Source organism: Salmo salar, chromosome ssa01 (assembly GCF_905237065.1).
Source record: "Salmo salar chromosome ssa01, Ssal_v3.1, whole genome shotgun sequence".
In the NCBI taxonomy this organism is placed as follows: Eukaryota; Metazoa; Chordata; class Actinopteri; order Salmoniformes; family Salmonidae; genus Salmo; species Salmo salar.
This window is the reverse complement of record NC_059442.1, coordinates 69,055,998-69,075,180: the sequence shown is the minus strand read 5'-3', so window position 1 is coordinate 69,075,180 and position 19,183 is coordinate 69,055,998. Positions and strand designations below refer to the sequence as shown.

At 39.4% G+C, this 19,183-nt stretch overlaps 1 protein-coding gene across 1 annotated transcript in view; it reads right to left on the bottom strand.

The window, feature by feature from the left end:
• The window catches only part of arid5b (AT-rich interaction domain 5B), a 78,533-nt gene that overhangs the window by 46,029 nt on the left and 13,321 nt on the right, over positions 1 to 19,183 (bottom strand). Inside the window, exon 4 of the mRNA XM_014205248.2 lies at positions 5,896 to 6,126. Coding sequence (XP_014060723.1) covers positions 5,896 to 6,126 — 231 coding nt within the window. The remainder of the gene's footprint in view (positions 1 to 5,895; positions 6,127 to 19,183) is intronic.

Sequence of the window (19,183 nt, the reverse complement as noted above, 5' to 3'; positions counted from 1 at the left end):
AAATATATGTAATTAAAAATATGAAAACAGATACATTGATAGTGTCATGATCTAAAAATACATATATGGAGAGTTTACATGTTGGAGAGTTTACATGTTGGAGAGTTTACAAAGTCCAGTTTCAGATTTGCCTAGTGCCTTTGAGTTGGCAGTGTCGCTTAATGGCTATTGTTTAAAGAGAAAAAAAACCTTTTAAGGATGAAAGTCAAGCATAACAACACACAGAGGGGCTGTCCCAAATATGGCATGTCTTTCCATGAGCGCCAATGTAAAACAGACAAAATTACGTAATGTGGGATTTGCTAAAAATGGGCTAACCTTCAAACGTTTCCAGATTATTGCTATTGACAGAGTGAAACAAAAACTAAATGGGTCTGGGGTTTTAAATAACCAAACAATCTGTTTCATATATAACTACCGAGCAGTGGAGGAGCTCAAGACTTATGCTATTCATTACCGGAAGGGAGAAATCACAGCGACCTATAAATAAATGAATGCACGGATAAATGCACCCATACATCAATAAACCATATTTATTCTCATAGATTACGCTCTGGTTACATTTGATGGGATTGAGTTAACCAAAGAGCTATCGTTACGACTTTATCATGTAAAATCTTCCAGCATGGTGATTATAAATAATCATATTCATTTCAAATAGGTCAGGGCATGCTTTTCCACTATACCTATTGTCTGATTGTAGGGCAATCTATTCTTCTGAGAAATAGTGAGATATTTCCCTCGATGACTAACAAAAAGGCCTTCCTCCATTGTACTGTAATGAGGATGTGAGAGAGTAGTGTAAGTAAAAATGATGCTATTTACGATACTCATAAACTATGTTCAAAAAGACCAACATGCTCCTACCTGCAAATATGAGGAGCAAAATAGCCCCCTCACAACATACTTAAACTTCAAGGGTGTATAATACCATCACTCATGACTCATGGATCTGACTCGAGGCTCCAGCATTCTACTCCTCAACCTCTATAAGATGTGTTGTGTAGGAATTAAGCCACATCAAGAGCCTGTGAAAGTCTTCTCCCTCCTCGCTCTGTCCAGATAAATGATACCTCTCCAGGCTTTTTTCTGTACAGACTAAAAGGCCTATAATAATGTGCATCTGGGCAGCTTGTCCTGTATGTTTCTAATTAAGATGAAAAATTAGGGATACTATGCTTCACCACACAGTCATGCTAATTCAGTGGACAGAAAATGCTTTTAGTTCAATACCAATGTGAGGTTCTTGCTAACATCTTGTGGAAAAACTTAGTGTATATGAGAAAATAAAAGCTATATGATTACCCAAATACATTAAAACAGTGCCAGCTATATAACCTGATCTTAGCTTAGAAAAAAAAAGATTTCAGAGCAGACATTATTCCAATCTATATGGGAGAGCACATGTTAACAGTTTAGCAGGATAAAAATGGGCCTGTCTTAGGCAATCTCCAGCTTTACTGAGATTCAGTGGAGGGGAGTGACACAGGCACACAAAGGAAATCATTCCTTTATCAGTGTGTTTACATTCTGGCCTCATACTGGCCATGCTACAGTGCTTTTACAGGAACATTAACACAGTTTACACTCCAGAGCAAGTGTCCTTCATTTCACAATACGTTAAAAATAGAATCTCTTTAGGATCTATGCATCTGGTAAGCATTAATATCCAGCAATAAATCCCCCCCCCCGGGGATTACTAAAATAATTCAGATGGATTCCAGAAAATGCTCCTCTTTAATGAACATTAAAACAAATATGAGTGGAAACATCTCAAACAGGCAAACAATAACAACCATTTTTGCATAAATAGATAGATTCTATTTCCTTTCCAGACATAGCAGCTAGAATAAAAGACTAAACGAAGGAACGAGCCTGTAGTTTCACCTCAAACATGAGTGCCTCATCAGCTTTCAAAACACTGTTTGTTTAAGCAATGGGTATTATGTTTCTCAGAGGTGGGGGCAGGGAGGGTAAGCAACATTATTACTTTGTTGCAGGAAAAGAAGAATAACATGACTCAAAATTTTCTGAAAGCATGGTTCCACAGTTGTCAGGCAGGTAATTATACCAATGTTCAAGATAACAACATGTTCTCGGACAGCATATTCTAACCACAGAATTACAATTCTAGTATGATTGCCAAAGAGCAAAGGTCATCATACTGCCTCTATCTCTCAGTGGAACTGCCTTGGAACACTAATATTACTTCAAACTTTTCTTCCTTGTTTATGTAATTCATCATTTTTGTTCTATCATATCTGTGTGGTTGTACAGAAGAGTATTTTCACAGAAAATGTGATAATAATATGTGATAGTCACATTGTAAATACCCTCTCTGCAGTTTGGTAGAAATTAGGCTACATGAATATGGAAATAGGAAGAAAGTTGTCTGACATCATGTCAAGTTGCCTTGCTATTACTAGGGCCTTGAGTAACCAAACCATAATAAACCCTCAAGTTTATATAAATGACAGTGTCACTTATTGGCCCCCTCTAGATAGCAGAATTGTAATTATCAGCAGTGTTCCAGTAAGTCTGCAGTGACACAAATGACATTATGTCCACACGCCCTGAGGTGGCTGTTTGTCAACAGAACGTCTGTTAAAGGGGCAACCCTAGAAAAAGATTTGGCCAATGATAAAGGTCAGGATTAGCGTTGGAAAAGCATAAATACAATCGTTTACGGTCACTTCTAGCTATAACAACGGCCCATTATTCACTGCCCCTGGCACTTGACCTAATAAAAATCTGGATTAAACATGGGTGAATTTAATGTTTCCTAACATGAATAAAACACACATTAATGTGGCGGATTGAGAGAACTGGTGTTTACATAAAGGAATTTCAGTTAGAGTGTGAAAAAGGCTTGTGCCTGAATATGGTGTAACACTAACAGGGGCTGGCACTATGAGCCAGTAGTATGAGCCAGTAGTATGAGCTAGAGGTCGACCGATTAATCGGAATGGCCGATTAATTAGGGCCGATTTCAAGTTTTCATAACAATCGGTAATCGGTATTTTTGGACACCGATTTGACGATTTTTTAAAAATGTATTATTATTATAATTTTTTTATACACCTTTATTTAACTAGGCATGTCAGTTAAGAACACATTCTTATTTTCAATGACGGCCTAGGAACGGTGGGTTAACTGCCTTGTTCAGGGGCAGAACGACAGATTTTTACCTTGTCAGCTCGGGGATTCGTTTTTGCAACCTTCCGGTTACTAGTCCAACGCTCTAACCACATGCCTTACATTGCACTCCACGAGGAGTCTGCGTGGCAGGCTGACTACCTGTTATGCGAGGGCAGCAAGAAGCCAAGGTAAGTTGCTAGCTAGCATTAAACTTATCTTATAAAAAACTATCAATCTTAACATAATCACTAGTTAACTACACATGGTTGATGATATTACTAGTTTAACTAGCGTGTCCTGCGTTGCATATAATCGATGCGGTGCCTGTTAATTTCTCATTGAATCACAGCCTACTTCGACAAACGGGTGATGATTTAACAAGCGCATTTGCGAAAAACGCACTGTCGTTGCACCAATGTACCTAACCATAAACATCAATGCCTTTCTTTAAAATCAATACACAAGTATATATTTTTAAACTTGCATATTTAGTTAATATTGCCTGCTAACATGAATTTCTTATAACTAGGGAAATTGTGTCACTTCTCTTGCGTTCCGTGCAAGCAGTCAGGGTATATGCAGCAGTTTGGGCCGCCTGGCTCATTGCGAACTGTGTGAAGTCCATTTATTCCTAACAAAGGCCTTAATTAATTATGACATAACATTGAAGGTTGTACAATGTAACAGCAATATTTAGACTTAGAGATGCCATCCGTTAGATAAAATACGGAACGGTTCCATATTTCACTGAAAGAATAAACGTTTTGTTTTCGAAATTATAGTTTCCGGATTTGACCATTTTAATGACCAAAGGCTCGTATTTCTGTGTGTTATTATGTTATAATTAAGTCTATGATTTGATAGAGCAGTCTGACTGAGCGATGGTAGGCACCAGCATGCTCGTAAGCATTCATTCAAACAGCACTTTTGTGTGTTTGCCAGCAGACTTCAACCCTATCAACTCCCGAGATTAGGCTGGTGTAACCGATGTGAAATGGCTAGCTAGTTAGCGGGGTGCGCGCTAATAGCGTTTCAAATGTCACTCGCTCTGAGACTTGGAGTAGTTGTTCCCCTTGCTCTGCATGGGTAACGCTGCTTCGAGGGTGGCTGTTGTCGATGTGTTCCTGGTTCGAGCCCAGGTAGGAGCGAGGAGAGGGACGGAAGCTATACTGTTACACTGGCAATGCTAAAGTGCCTATAAGAACATCCAATAGTCAAAGGTATATGAAATACAAATCATATAGAGAGAAATAGTCCTATAATTCCTATAAAAACTACAACCTAAAACTTCTTACCTGGGAATATTGAAGACTCATGTTAAACTCAGGAACCACCAGCTTTCATATATTCTCATGTTCTGAGCAAGGAACTTAAATGTTAGCTTTTTATACATGGCACATATTGCACTTTTACTTTTTTCTCCAACACTTTGTTTTTGCATTATTTAAATCAAATTGAACATGTTTCATTATTTATTTGAGGCTAAATTGATTTTTATTGATGTATTATATTAAGTTAAAATAAGTGTTCATTCAGTATTGTTGTAATTGTCATTATTACAAATAAATACAAAAAAATCGTCCGGTATCGGCGTTGAAAAATCATAATCGGTCGACCTCTAGTATGAGCCAGTAGTATGAGCGCTGGCACTATGAGCCAGTAGTACGAGCACTGGCACTATGAGCCAGTAGTACGAGCGCTGGCACTATGAGCCAGTAGTATGAGAGCTGGCACTATGAGCCAGTAGTATGAGAGCTGGCACTATGAGCCAGTAGTACGAGTGCTGGCACTATGAGCCAGTAGTATGAGAGCTGGCACTATGAGCCAGTAGTATGAGAGCTGGCACTATGAGCCAGTAGTACGAGCGCTGGCACTATGAGCCAGTAGTACGAGCGCTGGCACTATGAGCCAGTAGTACGAGCACTGGCACTATGAGCCAGTAGTACGAGCGCTGGCACTATGAGCCAGTAGTACGAGCGCTGGCACTATGAGCCAGTAGTATGAGAGCTGGCACTATGAGGCAATAGTATGAGCGCTGGCACTATGAGCCAGTAGTACGAGCACTGGCACTATGAGCCAGTAGTACGAGCGCTGGCACTATGAGGCAATAGTATGAGCGCTGGCACTATGAGCCAGTAGTATGAGAGCTGGCACTATGAGCCAGTAGTACGAGCGCTGGCACTATGAGGCAATAGTATGAGCGCTGGCACTATGAGCCAGTAGTATGAGAGCTGGCACTATGAGCCAGTAGTATGAGCGCTGGCACTATGAGCCAGTAGTATGAGCAGCAGCAGAATGTGAGCATGCTATTCATACAGTGTTTTCCTAGGTATGAAACTGATTCCCCTCACCTCCTCGCTTCTCAGTTTAAAATTCAATTACTCACACTGACAATCTCTCCAAAACATTTGACCTGTTCCTCAATTACTATGAGTTAAGCTATACAACAGTGCTCTTTGTGGAAACGCACAAAGTTAAAGAAAGACTATCTTAAGGGCCGATGATACTCAGTCTGGTGTGTTTTGAAGGGTTGGGGTCAGTTCAATTTCAATTCAGTCAATTTAGGAAGTGAATTGAATCATCTCAAGTCCATAGGGCATTTTGAAATCATGAATTGAATTTCAATCCATCCCCTGAAGTGACTTGAATCAAAGTAGAAGTGACTCCACCCTGGGTGGTGTTTAGTCGGCGCAAAATTGGAGAAAACCTTTTGAAACTGAGCAGTTACTACCTGCACCCTAGCGCTTTGGGATTTACCGAACTCTTCGCAGATGCTCTCATTCTGCAGCAGGGTGGGGTGTTCGAAGGTGTCCCTGCAGTAGAGGATGCGTGTGGTGTCGTGTTGGGAGACGATTCCGCCCAAAGCCAGCACGGTGTGGTCCGTCAGCAGGGCAGACGGCTGCTCTCTGAGCCGGGCCAGGACCGAGCGGTACCGACAGTACTGGGGGTAGCTCATCACCAGCACCTTCTTGCCGTCATCTTCCTGGCCTGGAACAAAACAAATGTAGAAACAAACAGTTAGCCCTAGTTTCAAACAAATATAGTTTAAATCCACACACACACACGCTGATAATGACACATTTCACTTGGATAGGGGAATTAATAATACTTTATGTATGACGTAAACTGATAATAGCAGAGGCAAAGGGAAAGCAAATGTCTAGGCAACAGAGATTTTCACATCTAGATTGACAGGTTTTAACAAGCAACTTATAGGTAAATTCAAGCAGCAGTTTTCCCAGGATTGTTCATTTTAGGAAAACAAGCATGTAAGAAATGCCCCTTAAGGCAGTCTTGTCATTCAGAAACAGGCAGTTTATGTAGAAAATGTTGTAACCTTCTTAGAGAAAACCACAGACAATCCATCAAAATCTACCAGCTGATATGGCTATGTATATCATGCAATATATGACAGGAAAAAAACATATACTTTATGGTGGTGAAATATACTAGTATTGAGCCCAAACCGTGTACTGTTAGACATGAAATAATAAAATATACCACTTGGCCCATATAAGCATTAAAATCCACCATGTATGCATTGCAACACATCTACAGAAATGCAAGGTTGAGTTGGCAAAACTGCTAGACCAGGGCAAGGGAAAGATAAATCATAAAGAAATGGAACACTCCCTCATTCACCCTCCCTTCTCCCTCCCTATTTCTCTTGTTCTCTCTCTTTCACTCTGCATACAGTATAGACCGAATATTTAGCTATTAGAATTTGTTGAACAATCCCTGGGTAGCATTACTTGGCACATATCCAGCCGGAGGTGTTATGCATAATGAGGTGTTGAATGCAGGCATTCTGTAGTAGCACCTACTCAAACATTCCATAACATAACAATGGGGATTTTTATATGAGGTACTGTACATGTACTAGGTTTTGGGTGATATGGATAATAATTAATATCATGATTGTCGATGATAATCATCGATATGAAATATGATCTGAATAGTTCTACAAAAATGAGTATTTCTATCGTACAGGGTCAGGTGGCACACCTCTATTTGACACCATTCATTTGCAGCCCAGCCCTACTTGGTACCATAGTCCAATAGAGCCACCCTTCACAGACAACCGAGCCAGTTAACTACACATGACTAATTCTTCAAAAGGGAGGGGATGAAAGCCCCCTCCTCAAACACACACACCACAGATGTGTGTTTCTGTGGTCGCATGCAATTACTGCTTGGTGGCACTTGGTTTTTATCCAAATGTCAAGGATTTTATTTGAACTAGCCAACCCTGGAACCTGGCAATCTCCTGAGGGCCCTCCCAGCATTCTCTTGATTAGATTCAACTTGCTGGGGAAGAAGCCATGGGGCATTTACTGTATAGTAGCACTAAGTACCTGTGTGTGCATGAAAGTGCGAGTGTGTGTGTGTGTATGTGTGTGTGTGTGTGTGTGTGTGTGTGTGTGTGTGTGTGTGTGTGTGTGTGTGTGTGTGTGTGAGAGAGAGAGAAAGTGCGTGTGCATAATGGTATACACACTTTATGTCCCTTTGTTCGTAAAGTCTGACCTTTCCAAATAAAGGACATTGTTATCTTTACATAATAATTTTAATTGGCTGGGGCCTTAGCTCTGTCACTAGAGAGTTAAAATCCGGAGAGAAAGGACATTATGTAATTGATCTCTCTCTGTTTTTACTACTTTCGACTAAAGCAGCTGGTTTTTGACAAGAAGCTTTTGTGTAGGACCTAGAGGCACTTCTATGATGATTAAACTACCATGTAACAGATTTTTATTTATTTTTATGCATCGTCAAGCCATCTCAAAACTAATAAACACAACACAGTGTCTGTATCATCAGCATAAACACAATGTGACAGGTTGTAATCAAAACCATTCAAGACAGGTGATTACTACTCATAACCGAGGACATATAAGAGTGTATTACACAATATGCAATTCAACTGTAACTATACAGTAGATGGATTATAGTGCCTCCATAAGCAATCTAAGTGCAGAACTCAATTACAAGGTAACTCAAGGACAAGGTCGATGAATCTGGGATACAGGCCTACTATTTATAATACCGCTGCTTCCTGCATCACCATTACTCTGAACAACCATAGGCAATGAGCGCATTTTTGCTTTTCACTTCTCCGGTCATTGATAACAACCCTTTCAAACCTACTTGTGGGTTTCCTTCCATTGAGATTGCATGGTGAAGAGTAAAGGAACATGCATTTTCAAACACAGACTCCAAAAAACGATTTTATGCTAGGAAAAACCCAATGTATTAACCAAATTGCTTTTGTAAACTGTATGGCTTACATTTCAAACAAGCTTAAAATCATTACACCAGGCAAAAGAACTGACAAGATCTTTCAAAAGACTGTGACTGAAGTTCTGTTCACTGGGGCAAAAATGCGGACATACATCATTCTCATACAATCTGTCAGTCGCTAAGTCCTAAATCACTCACTCAGCTGAAATTTGCTGTTGTCAAAATGTCCACATTATCTAACCAGCCAAGGAATTTACTGAAGCTTAATGTGATAGGGTTTGAGAGAGGTAATAAATGTATGAGCCAATAACGTCACTTTGATATCTGTTCTTACAGTAGGTACCCCACAGATATCAAAACAACATGTAAAGCTTTTCAAAGTAGAGGGAATAAACGAGGGAAACTGGAGAAGGAGACTATTTTGTATTCTCTCTCCATCCACTACCTTTTTGCTGTTCAGCTCTGTATTGATTTCAGAGGTTGCCTTGTTTCCATTTACCAAAGACTTCTTTCATAATGTATAACACATAACGGATTCATCCTACTCTCTTTCCTGCAGCATATACACTTTTCATATAAAGGACGACACAGAGAGCTATATGCATGCTGGCTCTCAAGCTGTTTGTTTTTATTGAACCAAAAAAGCACAGCATCTGCCAGTAATAAATATTGGATGGAATGCAAAAAGACAATCATATTTCAGTAACGACTAGCTTGTCCTCCCTAAGGGGGGAAAAAAAATCAAAACCCCTTCATATTCATGACGCATAATGTATCCACCATGATTCAATGGGCTCCAATCACCACTGCTACATTACACTCAAGTATTGACTCGCCTCTTCACAACAACCAATAATATCAGCTGCATCAAAAAATGGCCCGGTTTAGATCAGCCCTAAGAGAACTATTAGTCCCTGTTATATTCACAAGGCATGTCCGTAAAGCCTTCAAAGCGAATGGTATTCTCACAAAAGGCCACAAACACCCAGAGGAAATGTTCTATTGAAATGGTATGAAGGGCAGCAGAGGGCTGCTCTCTCTGCAAGTTGGTTCCTGTTCTTAATTATCTAACAGCACTAAAGTGCCTCTTTCTGTTCTAGATTTTTTAAGGAGTGGAGAGGGGGAGGGTGTCCTCCTGAGACAAAAATAAACATTTATATAATTTTCACCTCCATTTATTCAAGTGTGCTGCGCAAGAATTCAGGCCAGCTATATGCATACAGAAGAAAAAAACTGCACAATTACTCTACACACTGTTCTTAATTTGGTTCCAGATGTTCTCACAGTTCACATCATTTTTTTGTTGCAATAAACGACATTTAAAAAAACATACTCCTATTTCAAAATGGTTTAGAAAAAGAACGCAGCACTTTCCCTTTGTTGATTTATGTGATTCTATTACATTAAACATTCCTTCCCCTAAGCGGGCTCTGCTCCCTAGCAACAAGCGCTAGCAGCTCTAATGTCGTTGGCATGGGGCCAGTGTAAGCTGTCTGCGTTATTGATTGCTAGATTGAAAAGTTTGCATTTAATAGGCTCTGTAATACATGATGAAATTATTCAGAGCTCCTTGCGCCAAATTGGTTCCTTTGACTATCAAAGACTATGGCTATTACAAATAAGGCAGCATCCCAATGTTCCAGAGGTTTTATGCCTCCTAAACCAAATTATAGCTCCAACCCTGCATCACCACAACCATACTCCAAACATAAGACCCATAATTGCCTATACCAGAAAGGTATTATTGTTAGGAACAAGAAAGTTGACTTAGACAAGCAGAAACAGAGATTTTACCGAACTGACAGTCAATATCTTTTGTCCGTGGTAAACAGGCCCCAACAGCGTACCTTGGTCTTTGTTTTATTCATCCAGTGAGATTAATGGCTCTGTTTGCCTTTCCCAATCCAGATACTGCAGTATAGCACTACTCCTCATTCACAAATTATTAACAGTGGCCAGGCTGTTATATGAAAACCATACCCAAAGGAGATTATCAGTGTAAATGACTGGTTCTAAGGATGAAAAGAAGGCCAGGGAAAATCAGAGGCATTTAATTCCACTACTTCTACAGTACCAGACAAAAGTTTGGACACACCTACTCATTCAAGGGTTTTTCTTTATTTTACTATTTTCTATATTGTAGAATAATAGTGAAGACATCAAAACTATGAAATAACACATACGGAATCATGTAGTAACCAAAAAAGTGTTAAAACAAATAAAAATATATTTTATATTCTTCAAAGTAGCCACCCTTCGCCTTTGACAGCTTTGCACACTCTTGGAATTCTCCCAATCAGCTTCACCTGGAATGCTTTTCCAACAGTCTTGAAGGAGTTCCCACATATGCTGAGCACTTGTTGGCTGCTTTTCCTTCACTCTGCAGTCCAACTCATCCCAAACCATCTCAATTGGGTTGAGGTCAGGTGATTGTGGAGGCCAGGTCATCTGATGCAGCACTCCATCACTCTCCTTCTTGATCAAATAGCCCTTACACAGCCTGGAGGTGTGTTGGGTCATTGTCCAGTTGAAAAACAAATGATAGTCCCACTAAGCGCAAACCAGATGGGATGGCATATCGCTGCAGAATACTGTGGTAGCCATGCTGGTTAAGTGTGCCTTGAATTCTAAATAAATCACTGACCGTGTCACCAGCAAAGCACCATTACACCTCCTCCTCCATGCTTCACGGTGGGAACCACACATACTCCAAACAGTCTCCCGAGTGGTACAGCGGACTAAGGCACTACATCTCAGTGATAGAGGCGTCACTACAGACCCTGGTTCGATCCCAGGCTGTATCACAACCAGCAGTGATCGGGAGTCCCATAGGGCGGCGTACAGCTGACCCAGCAATTTCTAAGGCTGGTAACTCTAAATTAACTTATCCTCTGCAGCAGAGGTAACTCTGGGTCTTCCTTTCCTGTGGCGGTCCTCATGAGAGCCAGTTGCATCATAGGGCTTGATGGTTTTTGCAACTGCACTTGAAGAAACTTTAAAGTTCTCGAAATTTTCCGGATTGACTGACCTTCATGTCTTAAAGTAATGATGGATTGTTGTTTCTTTTTGCTTATTTGAGATGTTCTAACCATAATATGGACTTGGTCTTTTACCAAATAGGGCTATCTTCTGTATACCACCCCTACCTTGTCACAACACAACTGATTGGCTCAAATGCATTAAGAAGGAAAGAAATTCCACAAATTAACTTTTAACAAGGCACGTCTGTTAACTGAAATGACTACCTCATCAAGCTGGTTGAGAGAATGCCAAGAATGTGCAATGCTGTCATCAAGGCAAAGGGTGGCTACTTTGAAGAATCTCAAATATAAAACATATTTTGATTTGTTTAACACTTTTTTGGTTACTACATGATTCCATATGTGTTCTTTCATAGTTTTGATGTCTTCCCTATTATTCTACAATGTAGAAAATTGTAAAAATAAAGAAAAACCCTTGAATGAGTAGGTGTGTCCTAACTTTTGACTGGTACTGTAAGTTTAAAGGGGTTTTCTCCCAGGTGACGATATACAATCTCTTCTGATGGGCCGGCCTTTGCATTTGTCATGCGGCATTGTTCGACACAAACTCAATTGAGCAGCTGTAATCTTGGATCATAACGATCATGAATGAGTTCATGGCCTATACATTTTCCGTGCATTCTAGAATATAATTGATGAGAGTATTCCTTTAAATATAACTTTAATGGGACACAGAGTTCCCATTTGAGCCAAGATTTGAAATTGGGTCAGAGGGAATTACATGTCATTCCTGATGAAACTTGCTGTGTATATTTCCTCAAAGCCCCCCCCCCAATTGAAAAATCATGGTAGATCACTGAGGGCATACAGAGTATAAAAAAGAACATGACTTAATATTTCAGTTAAAGACAGAAAGAAAGGGGAGTAAACTACAGACTATTGAGGACATGCATGTTTCCTATTCTACGGACTATAATGAGAGAAGAGGGGGTGGGGGCTGTCACTCAACAGAGCCCATTGTGAATTCCTGTCATTATGTAAGAAACTCTCATATTAGCAGATCTGTACAGGGAAGCTTAAAATAAACAGTAGATAGGCTAAGCCAACTGGAACTAATTAAATAATTACATCCAGTACAATGAACAATTTACATGGATGAATGTAAGAACAACTACTGGAACATTTATTTCTAATAACGGAATAATGATATTAGTGCCATATTGATGAAACAATGTTGTTTTTTGTCCCCAAAATGTAAAACCTTGAACAGTTACATATAGAAATATTCATATTGTTGTGCAAAAATAATATTGTTGTGTAAAAATAAGATTGGCATAAAGTGCCTCCAAAAATCCATGATGTATGCCTAAAAGAAACTGTTCACTCTCCTTTTTAATTCGTTTTCACAACAATAACTGGGATAAATGGTGGAGTAACAGGGCTAATGAATAAAACTGATCTTAACAAGTGGCCGACACATAGAAGATGGAAATGAAATAACTCCCAGGACAACACGATGGAAAAAAGAGTCTATGAATTATTAAGTCTATGAACTAGCCCTATGTCTTTCTTTGTTCTACCTGTGAGAAGTATCACACTTTTTAGAAACAACAAAACATTGCTCATACTGTCTAAAGGTACTTCCCAAACGTAACACTTCGTATGGGTAAACTAACCGTAACATTTTAAAGGTAGACTCAGCGATATGACGCAGGTGCACAAAGTAAACAGAATAGTGGGTCAATTTCCGCAACAACTAAGAGCATTGAACGCAAGGCTAAACTTCTTAGCTGTTTTGGTCCTGTACCTACCACGCTCTAACAACATGAAGGGAACCCATGCACATGCGCAGATAATGTGTGTGACTGTGTGAGAGCGGAATCTTGCATCTCGCTCATCGGAATATCTGTGGTGCTGCTTGTGGCAACGTCATTTCGCTGAGTCCACCTTTAAATATCCACATTATTCAATATGATTTACAAATACTGAAACTTTTCTTAAACAATGTCAGTGGGAAGGCAATCATTGACCCTGAGTTTGACAGCACTAACAACCCCCCACTGACAAAAATGACTTTGTTCCTGTGCAGTGAATATGAATGGCAAAGCTGTTTTTGCAGTGTGGGTTTCTCGCAGTGCAGTTCTGATTGAATTCCAGCGTGTAACTGTAATCTGCACAAAAAGACTGCAACTGGAGCAGCATGAAATGCATTCATAACGAAGATAGACTAATATATGTTCTCATGAAATATTCAATGATATTATGGTGGGATGATGGGCTGGCAATAAAAACTAAAGGGCAAGGCATACTGACTCTACGAGCCTTAGCAGCCTATATAATAAAAGCCACATTGTATATTCGCAAACAAAGTGAATGCCCTCAAGTTGAAATTAATAATGTCACTATGATGGCTTTAAGAAAAGTGTGTGTGTGTGTGTGTGTTTGGTTCTGTGTATGCGTGTGTCTGTGTATCGTGTCTGTGCATGCATGTGTGCATGTTGACGTCTATTTATCCTGTCTTTTTCTGCTCAACTGTAATGAAACGAATCCAATAAAGATAACTTGATTAGGGAATCTTTGAGTGGAGTAATGCTCCCTCTATGTGTCTAGCTGTTTGGGATGGCTTTCATGTTATAGGAGAGGTCACATCAATAACAGATATGTTGTTTCAGAGCTGGTTAATGGACAGACAAAACCCTTCATTTCCTCTGTGAGATCACCCCTGGGTTCCCATTGTTTAACAGTCCACCAGAAAAGCCTCTCACCCCCTGAAGCACACAGGTGAAAAACAGCTTGAAATTACAAACATTATCTGACATTTTGAAAGAAAATGAAATGAATAAACTGGTTTTGCCAACGGAATCCAAATTTGATTACAAAGCACATGCCTGCTAGAACGTGTTTTTCTGGCCCATTCAAATTCCAGGCATGCTCAAACGCTCCCCACATCTAATAGATTTTTCCACCCCGCCACACAATTTACTGCTTACAGATTTAGAATTATTTGGCTTCCGGCCAAACTTCAGTCATAAGGGAATTAATGATATGAGCAGATCAGTGAGCGAAAAACAGCTTGTGATTCTCTCTCCAACAGGTTTGAAAATAATGAAAAGGACATGCCCATAAACCAAAACCCACTGCTATCAGAGTCACACAATCAATAGAACACTCCATTGAATTACTTCAAAGCTTAGGATAGTTCAAGAATTAGTTTGAGGAAATTGCATAGGGAGAGAAAATGACAAAGGGAGCGTATGGCATCTATCTGATTAACACACAGTTGAATGAAGAATATGCTTTACAACAAGACATTCTTTGATTTCAAATCCATGCCATTGTCTATAGGATCACAATATATGTGTCATCATCTGTTTCCTCCCACAGTATAATAGAAAAGCTACATAAACTACAATCATATGTTTATTACTGGGATAATTCAAGCTAGAGAAAGAAATCTGGTTTCTATTCTCTTATCATTCCGCTGAGCTCTCTCTGAAAGATAATGCGAAGGTTATAATCTATAGGCTGTATCAATTCAAAATATTTAAACTGAAACATTTTCTGAAGATTGCCAGTGGCAGCATCTGGACAGTTATAAATAATGTATAATGCTTTATGCACTGGATTAATTATATTTATATGGAGCACCTGTGAAACATACCATTTTCATTCAAATAGGAATGTACATGTTGTTAACTAGAAAGCAGCATGGTTGAATGTTCTTCATGTAAATAATTTAATCATCGACCTCCAGCTAGGTGAGAAGAGAGGGGGCTAGAGAAAGAGTAAAAAATGTGACCTTGCACAATTCATGTCATCATGTCACAGCACAAGTCTTTCTGGGTGAAAGAGCTGCAGTTGTGAAGAATGAATCATGACCCAAATGATCCACACATGTTCTCTCTTTCTTCTTGCTCTTTCTTCTCGCTCGCTCTCTCTCTCTCTCTCTCTCTCACTCTCTCAACCCTCATTTCCTTCCTCAACATCGGGGCTTTTCTTAATTGTTGGAACATACAGTAGATGGCTAGATGCAGATACTGATGTCACAGTAATATACTGCATGTAAAAAGCTTGAAGTGAAAAATATATATTAAAATAAACATCTTAAGCCATATATCTTTTACCAGATGTCCTGTATGGTAGAGATCCCATATCATATTATTCTTGTAACAACACATTGAGGGTTCTCCTATATCTTCCCCAGAAATTACATATTTGTCAAATAGAACACAGGTAGTCCGTTCAACACCAGATTATATTTGTACAATCTCTTTATTCCTCACTGTATTACACATCTATCCGTCTCCTGTCCAGTCCACTGGAATAGAACAAGAAGAAACCAATTTTGACAGGCCCAAAATTGGGACAGTTCTCTTGGGGATCGATGTAAACTTTCCCTGCTAAGGCTGCATGGTGGAATTGCTCTCTTTACACCTGCAAGTCCAGATAAGTGTAATTTTGCTCTTAACCCCGACCATTTAGTATGTGGAGAGCCTTGAAAACAGTTAATTCTTCCTCAAGTCGGCACTTGAATTATAATAGCCATCTCCACTCTCGCTTCACGCTGTAAAAAAAATCACTGTGGTCGATGTGGCGCTCTAGCTAGCAGGCAAGGCAAGGGCACTGTTTTTGAAATTAATTACAGTGGAGATCTCGGTTTTCCTATCCTTTGTGATCAGAGCACATAGCTTAGTTGCTATAATATCACATCATATAATTCACATAAACAATAGCACTGTGATTCTGCTATTCATGACACATTTGTAGAGAGCATTATTTAAGCTTTCCATGCACTGCACTTCTCATTGACTGTCTGCCAGGAAATATTTGGATGCACTAGCATACAAAATGTTTCCCTCGAACAATAGAACAGTGTATTACTATTTAGCGCACAATTGATTTCCATGCAATCTCTGTCAGTATCCTGTTCTTTCAATGAATAAATGGCCCTGATATATACTGTAGATCATCCATGTTATGAATAGAACTGATAAAGCACGAAAGCTCTATCCAACAATAAGAAACTCAATGAGTTATAAATAATAATTTCCCCCAAATATCTAAAATCAAATAATGATTCAGAAGCTTTTACAAAACCTACTTTGCTAGTGGCAGGACACTCGAGGAAAGCATGCAATATCTCTTGTTGATTCATATTTAATTTCAATCATCAGCTCATCACAGCCAAACTGCAGCTCACTGGAATAGCGTGCCTTTGTTGAATGATTCCTCTCTTATCGTTAGAGAGCCAACGGCAGGCAAGCGAGGGAACACATGCCACAGGGCTAGGGCTGCTGGTGCCCTGCCAGGGGAGTTCTGCTGACCCGGCACATTCAGCTGGCAGCCAGTGAGAGACTCCACTGGAGGGACAAGTGCATTTACACAGCCTGATGGAGTCATTAATGGCTACATCGCTCATTAGCATCACACAGACACAGACAATATTAGAAGGTGACGAGACTGACATCAGAAAAATCGATACAGCTTTTTTTGTCCCTCTGATATTTTCTGCTATTCCTATTACATAATCACCACAAACGCACATATAGAGAAGCACTGGCGCACACGCACACACACACTCACACACACACACACACACACACACACACACACACACACACACACACACACTATTGATTCCTCATGTAGTAGAATGACAAAGCGGCCATTATTGATTCTCCAATCCACTTTCTGTATGAAAATGTAATGATATAGAGTGTATTCAAGGGCAATGTAACACTCAAATGAAAAAACAAGCAAGCTCTCCAGCTACTGGAGGATATATGCATCATATACAACACCCAAAACAATACCACCCATCAATAGCCCATTCTGAAGGGCTTTTTCTCAATTTTCTTTGTCTATGTTGTACCTTCTTTCAGTTATTCTCTAGTCAAATGTTTTTGGTAGTGGAAAAATAATTTTTTGCAAAACATTACAGCAGTATCTCTAGAAATCCCAAATTGATACAACTATGTGTGACAAGACCTTCTACTTGTATTGACGTCAATAGGAGATTTTTATATGAAGACAGAAAGGACTCTGTTAACTACGAATTAAAAGAAAAAACTAAATAGAAAAACATGAAATTGGAGTTAGAGAATGCGGAATGTGTCACTAACATTCTATGACAATTATGCTACTTCATCTGAAGGGGTAAAAACTAAAATATACTCAAAGTCCTTCACATTTCTTCTGTTTAAATAAACCAGCAAATATTTAATATCTGCAAGGATTAGCATGACTCATCAGCCTCCTTTATATCTTGTGATTCATGTTCTGTTCAATGCAGCAGTAAAATACCACAATGAGCAGTGTTGAACCATGAGGGCCTTCTATGCCTTAAGAGAAGGCCTAAGGATTTATGAAATAATTGTCCTTTTTTATTTAATCTTTTCAATCATATTTTAATGATGTTCTGATTTAAAGATGCAGTCCGGGATCTTAATTAAAACCCCTTACACTGGCCTCCCGAGTGGCACAGGGGACTATGGAACTGCATCGCTGTGCTTGAGGTGTCACTACAGACCTGGGTTTGATCCCAATTTGGGAGAAAAAAAGGGAGTAAAATACAAAATAAAATAAAATAATTCAAACCCTTACACTCATGGAAATTGGCCTATATGGATAGTTTGAAATGTTTCTAAAATAACTATAAAAAGCATATGCATGACCATGGTAGCAATTGAAAGAGAACACTTTATCAGACCAAAAAGTGAGGACACAACAGTTCAACTGACACACAACTGAATCCAAACATTACACTGTTGATTTTATGTGCATTTGACATTTAGTCTACCTTTCACAGCATTTGTCAATAATCAAATCTGAAAATAGTCTGGATACATTCAGTAACATAATAAGAATAGGGTTTGAATGAAAGGTCTAACTGATGTCTCAGTTAGGCCACGCACCTCTCCAAACTGGCCACGCACCTCTCCAAACTGGCCACGCACCTCTCCAAACTGGCCACGCACCTCTCCAAACTGGCCACGCACCTCTCCAAACTGGCCACACACCTCTCCAAACTGGCCATGGACCTCTCCAAACTGTGCACAGTTCCTAAATAATTTCAATGCACTTTTATGACTCAAGGAAAGAGCCTTCAACTATAAGGTGCTTTTTTGAGCTCTCCTAGCTTTTCCGTTGAGGAACTGAGGCAAGCACACATGTAGTTTTTTGTTTGAAACACAGCCCCCACCATCAATCAAAAAATATTATAAATCACAATCTGGGTAAGGTGGTCATCATTCGAAAGCTTATTCTATTGCCAACATGGCTAGCTAAATCATAAAATATGATTTTACAGTGTGAGGCATTCACAAGGCACTTCAGACAAACAGACTAATTTTGGTGCGCATAAAATGGAGTCATGACTGCATTGAAGTATGTGTTCCGCAACAAAATTTCATCACAATACGACAAACATAGGCTCCTTCTGTTCAAGACAACTCAGGCTATACAGTTGAAGTCGGAAGTTTACATACACCTTAGCCAAATACATTTAAACTCAGTTTTTCACAATTCCTGACATTTAATCCTAGTCAAAATGCCCTGTCTTAGGTCAGGTAGGATCACCACTTTATTTTAAGAATGTGAAATGTCAGAATAAAAGTAGAGAGAATGATTTATTTCAGCTTTTATTTATTTCATCACATTCCCAGTGGGTCAGAAGTTTACATACACTCAATTAGTATTTGGTAGCATTGCCTTAGAATTGTTTAACTTGGGTCAAATGTTTCGGCTAGACTTCCACAAGCTTCCCACAATAAGTTTGGTGAAATTTGGCCCATTCCTCCTGACAGAGCTGGTGTAACTGAGGCAGGTTT